Source organism: Otolemur garnettii, unplaced genomic scaffold (genome assembly GCF_000181295.1).
Source record: "Otolemur garnettii isolate 467f Iridium unplaced genomic scaffold, OtoGar3 scaffold00014, whole genome shotgun sequence".
NCBI lineage: Eukaryota > Metazoa > Chordata > Mammalia > Primates > Galagidae > Otolemur > Otolemur garnettii.
In genome coordinates this window covers 4,961,437-4,968,642 of record NW_003852409.1, presented here as the reverse complement: position 1 = coordinate 4,968,642, position 7,206 = coordinate 4,961,437, and the positions used below count along the sequence as shown (strand labels likewise).

The 7,206-nt window shown below is 45.5% G+C and overlaps 1 protein-coding gene across 1 annotated transcript in view; it reads right to left on the bottom strand.

Moving 5' to 3' along the window:
- Positions 1-6,949, bottom strand: part of TMEFF1 (transmembrane protein with EGF like and two follistatin like domains 1) — a 113,129-nt gene extending 106,180 nt beyond the window's left edge. The window contains exon 1 of the mRNA XM_012802307.1: positions 6,754-6,949. Within this exon, the coding sequence (XP_012657761.1) occupies positions 6,754-6,949 (196 nt within the window). The remainder of the gene's footprint in view (positions 1-6,753) is intronic.
- Positions 6,950-7,206: the final 257 nt, after the last annotated feature.

Below are 7,206 nucleotides of genomic sequence, written 5' to 3'. Positions count from 1 at the left end.
CCCAGGGGGACAGCTTGAGGCTCTGTCTCAAAAAAAAAAAAAAAAAAAAAAACATTATGCTGGCTCGGCGCCTGTGGCTCAATCAGCTAAGGCGCCAACCACATACACCTAAGGTAGCGAGTTCGAATCCCCAGCCCGGGCCCGCCAAACAACAATGATGGCTGCAACCAAAAATGGACGGCACTGTGGCGGGCGCCTGTAGTCCCAGCTGCTTGGGAGGCTGAGGCAGGAGACTCACTTGAGCCCAGGAGTTGGAGGTTGCTGTGAGCTGTGCAGCCATGGCACTCTACCCAGGGGGATAGCTTGAGGCTCCGTCTCAAAAAAAAAACATTATGCTAAATGAGAGACCAGACTCAAAAGAACATACATCATGTGATTACAGTTACATACATCTCCAGAATAGAAAAATCCACTGAGAAAAAAAGTAGTTTAGCAGGAGCCAAGGGCTGGAGAAGGGTAGAATGTAGAGTGACTATTAATAAGTATAGACTTCCTTTTAGGGGTAAGAAACATTTTCAGGAATTAAGACAGAGGTGATGGTTATACAACTCTGTCAGTATACTAAAAACTCACTTAACTACAGACCCCCCAAAAAAGACTGCAAAGCTGTTAATGCTCAGTAATTGCTTGTTAAAGTGACAAAAGGGGAGGGAAAAAAAGCCCAGACATGTTAAACAGAAATTTCCACTATATTACAGTAGAATCCCCACGGTCACAGCCTCCCTACATTGACCACCTCCTTAAGTCGACCTAATTTTCATAAACCAGATGTGCATGTGGACTAAGGCCTAGTTCCTCTGTTGACCAGTTTATTACAGTCTCTTGGAAGGGTCAACTTACAGAAGTTGTACTATATTTATAATAAGCTAACCTCCTCTGTTAAGCTATCAGGCTCTCAAGGGCAGGGGAGGCCTCCCATATAGTCTCCTTAACATCTAATATACTGAATTACAATAAGCAGGTATTCAATAAAGTTTCACTAAATAAATGAATTATTATCCACATTTTACAGACCAAGGTCTAGAAGAAAAGTGTCCTAACCAAAATTCCACACTAATGAGAAAAACTAACTTTTTATTCCCCAGATTTCTAAATTGTTACTAACAAGGCACTTCACTTAATCTGGTATTTGTATCATCCATTTATACCATTCTTAACACCATACAATAATCCAGAAGACCCACTTCTAGCTTCTGTGACATTTTTAAAACCCACTTCAATTTCTCCACCTTATGTCTATCACCAAATGCCACTTACTGGTCTCTCAGTATGTTTTTCTACTTTTTTAACCATATTCCCTAAAAGACAAATGCCTCAGATTTAGCCTTATTTGACTTTAGCCAAATAGAACCATCTTCGTGGTACAATTGAAAAACAAATGTCAAATCTAAGATTACCTCCTGATCACCAGAGTTCAAAGTTTAATTTTCTTCACATATATCATGTTATTTCCAAACTTTTTTCTCTTTGGCTAAGAGGGGAATTTCTGTTAAGTTAGATTGTAAAAGAATTAAGTATGGGGCAGGCATGGTGCTCATGCTGTAAGTCTACCACTCTAGTAGGCTGAGGCAGGTGAACTGCTTTGAGCTTAGGAGTTTCAGGCCAATTTTAGCAAGAGTGAGACCCTGTCTCTTCTAAAAGAAAAAACTGAGGCTAGGCGCCTATAGCTCAACCGGCTAAGGCGCCAGCCACGTACACCTAAGGTGGTGGGTTCGAATCCCCAGCCCAGACCCGCCAAACAACAATGACGGCTGCAACCAAAAAAATAGCCAGGCGTTGTGGCGGGCGCCTGTAGTCCCAGCTACTTGGGAGGCTGAGGCAGGAGACTCGCTTGAGCCCAGGAGTTGGAGGTTGCTGTGAGCTGTAATGCCACGGCACTCTACCCAGGGGGACAGCTTGAGGCTCTGTCTCAAAAAAAAAAAAAACTGAGGCAGGAGGATCACTTGAGCCCAAGAATTTGAGGTTGCTATGAGCTATGACACCATGGCACTCTACTCAGGGTAACAAAGTGAGACTCTGTCTCCATTAAAAAAAAAAGTATAAAGTATAAATAAAATAATATAAAATCAGAGATTTTAAAAATAACAATTAAAAATGTATAAAAAGTATAAAATCAAAGAACTAAAAAATAACAATAAGTCTAAAGTCCATAATGAGTGGAGGACTGAGGCACGAAGACAACAAAAAAGGCTTGTTTAGAACAAAAAGAGATAAACAAAGGGCCCACTGCTTAGGGAAGATGTTGTAGTATCAAGAGATGACAGGGACAATGTAGACTCTTCATCAAGGAACATGATCTTGAAGGTGAGAAGGTTAGAACTCTGATGAAAAGGGAGCTAACCTAGTACTCCGGGAGGCTGAGGTGGGTGGATTGCCTGAGTTCAGGAGTTCACACCAGGTGAGCAAGAGCTAGATCCTGTCTCTAAATATAGTTGGATATTGTAGTGAGCAACTGGAGTCAGAGCTACTAGGGAGGCTGAGGCAAGAGAATCACTTGAGCCCAGGAGTTTGAGGTTGCTATGAGCTGTGATGCCACAGCACTCTACCAAGGGTGACAAAGTAAAACTCTTGTCTAAAAAAATAGGAGGGATATCTAACATCTAAGTTAAGTGGCATGAATAGTAGACAGTAAGGGAATACAGAGCCAACTGGCTCTGCACAATTCCATTACTAGGCATCTACCCAGAAGAAAAATTATTTAATCATATGGACATTTGCACTAGATTGTTTAATTGGAGCTCAATTTATAATTGCCAAGATTTGGAAACAACCCAAGTGCCCATCAACCTATGAATGGGTAAACTGTGGTATATGTATACCATGGAATACCATTCAACCATAAAAAAGAAGGGGACTTTACATTTTTTGTATTAACCTGGATAGAGCTAGTGAACATTCTCTTTAGTAAAGTACCACAAGTATAGAAAAGCAAGTATCTAATGTACTCAATACTAATAGGAAACCAGTAGACAAATTAATACACACCCACACAAGAGAAAAAGTCAGTTTAATTAAAGTTAGGGAGAGGAGGGAGGACAGTGGGATCGCTGTGTTCCTAATTAAAGGGCACAATGTAAAGGTATAGGGTATACCCCCTGCGTGCGGGACACAACTACAACAGGGACCTTACCTAACAAATCCTAATATAACCCTTATTATTAATCTGAAATTTATATTTTATTTATTTTTTTATTTTTTTTGGACCGGGGCTGGGTTTGAAGCCACCACCTCCAGTATATGGGGCCAGCGCCCTACTCCTTTGAGCCATAGGCACTGCCCTTAATCTGAAATTTAAAAAAAAGAATTTGCCTCTGATCCAAAAAAATCACACTCCTCGATACTAAAAAAAAACTTTTAGATCTGACTTTAAAACTACTGCTAATTATCTAAGCTATCTTGACAAGGTGCCAGAGAATCAGAAATGAAAAGAACACATCCTTACTTATAAAAACGGAGCTGGGGGGGGGGTGGTGCAGAAAAACATCTGTAAGTAAACTGGCTACATAATGCTGAAAAATTCCAGAATGAGTAAAGAAGTTTTTGACTATAGTAAAAAGGAAAAAAGAGCTCTTTATTAAGGCAGAGTCTACAACGTTTGCTCTTTAATAAAATTACTAAAAGGGAAAAAGTGAAGATGGTGCAGACATATACACAGCTGATTCTAACAAGACAATTTGACAGATTCTCTTAATGATAGGCTGGTGAACAAAATGGGAAAATGGTGAACAGCAGAAGCTTGAAAATCTGTTAAATTCAACTAAGAGGATGCATAGTGGGTTGAACATCTGGCTGACTAATGTATCAACATCAACCAACTTGGTAGGAAGCCTCCACTAAAATATCCCAGAGTTTCACCCTTCCTCACAATACAGATAACGTCTATTAATTTAATAAAACCATTGACCTGGTCTTCACATTTGCAAGGGCCAAAAAGCTGTGAGTGACCCAACATGCAAAACCTGACAGAGTCAGTTCCAGAAAGGCCACGGAGGCTAAAATGATCTAAGCCATGGGAGGCTGAAATGATCTGAAACCAAAAAGGAAAATCAACAGGAAGTCATGGCCACCATTTATATATTTACACAAGTATGTATATATATATATATATATATATTTTTTTTTTTTTCCTTTGGGCGGGGGACAGAGTTTCACTGCGTCGCCCTTGGTAGAGTGCCATGGCATCACAGCCCATAGCAACTTCAAACTCTTGGGCTTAAGAGATTATCTTTGCCTCAGCCTTCCAAGTAGCTGGGACTACAGGTGCCAGCCACAATCCTCAGCTATATTTTAGAGATGAGATCTTGCTCTTGCTCAGGCTGGTTTCAAACTCATGCACTCAGGCAATGCATCCACCTTGGCCTCCCAAATGCTGGGATTACAGGCAGCATTTATATTTTAAAACCCAAAATATGACAAAATAAACTCACTTTGTATGGGAAATAACTGAATCATAAAAGTTACTAAAAAGCCTATGCACAATCTGAAACTGAATTAATAGATGTGTTATGTCCAGACTGGATTGCTGTGGTTCTCAGCAATAAAAAAATTTTCCCATCTCAATCATTCTCAGGTCTTCATCCTAGAAAGAGTTATAACGAGAATCCACAAATACCATTGAGTTAAAACTCTAGCTTTAGACTCAAGAGTTATTCAAGTATATCTTAGCACCAAAATACAATTTACCTGATCAGCCTAATTTATCGAAATTTATATCAATGAATAAATATTCCTTAAAAGAAGATTCATATATTACTAGGGTGTTATGGTAGGCTACAATCCCAGCCACTTGGTAGGCTGAAGCAAGAGAATCATGTGAGCCCAAGAGTTTGAGGGTGCTGTGAGGTATGATGCTATGGCACTCTACCAGGGGTGACAAGTGAGATTGTCTAAAAAAAAAAAGAACAAAACAAAGAAAGAAAGCAAGCATACACAAAAACATGCATCAACACACAGTCTTTTGCTAAGGACAAATTAGCTTAGCAAAAACAAATAACCATAGCACATTAGCCTGTAAAATATTTTGACATGGTGTGATCACTTACAAGTTTAATAACCAATATGTTGCCAAAGGGACTCTAATAAACAAATGGTTTTTATTCTTAAAGTGCAAATACTTATTAAAGCATTATCCCATATCCCAATTAACATTAGAAAAACAAAAGTTATTACATGGATGGAAAAGCTTTTAAAGAACAGGCCATTGTTTAACCTCTCTCCTCTTGTAAAACATACTATATGAAAATTATTAAAAGATTTTAGGCCTTCAGTCCTAAATACAGCCCAGAGATTTTCTTCATTTAGGGTAGAATAATCATCTGTGTCAGATCTTCTTGCTCCTTCCTCACTCCCCCATTAACAATGCCCCTTCAAGAGCCCAAAGGTACAAAGGTGGACCACCAGGCAGGCCAGCAGAACCTCAGTGGCCTGATGTCCATCCTTCCTCCCCTACTCCCCACTTGGTTGAAAGGTAAGTGGAGGATGGAAAATTGATTTTAAAAAAAAAAGTTAGCAAGGATGTAGCTTATGATCATTAGTATCTGCTAGGCTGTCTCTAGGAGGACCCACCTCCCATCCAAATGAGACTGGGATTCTGCTCCCTGCCCTAGAGCCTGAATCCTTGAGCTCCTCTGGGACCCCTTTAGAAAGGAATAAGGAACTTTACTGCCCAGGACCCTCCTCCCCCATGTCATCCATTAAAGGCCCAGCAAGCTCTTTGTTTCCAACAGCTGGGGGTGGGGGGGGCTTTGGAGAGAGGGGAGAGGTCACTCTCTTGCTCCCTTTGCTGCCAATCTCCAGGCCCTCCAGCAAAACATACACACACACACACACACACACACACCATTCCCTCAAAACCAGTTCTCTTTGCACACCAGTTTAATAACCGTGGGTTACACCTTACTACACAAGGGCACTCCCTGAGACCTAATTACCTCCTTCTGTACCCAAACCCTACACAGGGTGACTCCTGAATCAGACCTCCTCCCTCTAAATCAACACAAACGGGGTTCACTCCAGGACCCCCATCCCTCCTCCTCCATGAGGAAGCCCCAGGCTTCACCCACACACAACACACAAAAACACAGGGTCACTTCTGGGCCCTGGGACCTTGCCCGTCCATGTCCACAGACCTGGAGCCACTCCAAGCCCCGAGATCCCACCTTTGAACCCAAAGGAGACACACACACAAACACACAGTCACTCCACGTCGCCAAGGGGCGTCCTCAGGGCAAGCAGTTCCCTTTAACCACACTACCCTTCCGAGACCCCAGTTAAGGAAGAACCTAACCCAGCACATGGTCACTCCCCTGGCCCTCAGCTTCGGCCCCCACCCCACACCACGTCCCCTCACCGTTCACACAACACTCCACACACACACAGAGATCCCAGCCTGGGGCCGCCCGCCCTCCCCTGAGCCTTCACAACACTAACACGCGCTCCCGCTAGCACACCCACGACCACACCGGGAGCCCCGGCCGGCAGCTCAGCATCTCACAACACGCCGGGCCGTCCTCGCACAGCCACTAGACACACACGGACGCACGCACGGCCACTCCCCATCCCCAACGCCGGTCCCCAAGCCCGCACCGCACGCTCGCGCCCTGCCCTCTGCCCTCGCTCACCCTCGCGATCCCCTCCCCAGGACCCCACGCCAGGGTCTTCCCCAGCTCGGCTACCGGGACCCGGAGAGAGGCGGCGGCGGCGGCGGCGGCGGCGGAGGGAGGGGCCCCAGGGGCCGGCTCCGGCCGCTCCTACCTGAGCAGTTGATGCTCTTGCCTTTGCCGCCGGGACAGTCCCCGCCGCCGCCGCCGCCGCCACCTGGGGGCTGGTTGGACGCGCGGCTCCCGGGCAGAGAGAAGGCAAAGAGCAGCAGCACCGACGTGTAGCAGCAGAAGGCAAGCGGGGGCGCGGCAGGCAGCCGGAGCGGCGCCTCAGCGGCCGCGGCGCCCATGACTAGCGCCCCTGGACGGCGGGAAGCGCAGGGAGCCGCAGGCCGGGGGCATCCAGCCGCGCACCGTGAGCCCCGCCGCTACAACAGCCGCGCCGCTAAGCCTGGGAGCAGCCCCTCGGCATCCCCGCCCCACCCGCAGCGCTCGCCAGGCCCGGCCCGCCGCGTTCGGGACGGAGTCGGTGGGTCCGGGCGCGCGCGAGGGTCGCGGGCGCGCGAGGATGCGCGCAAGGGTGCGAGCCGGCGTGGGGGGATCGAGG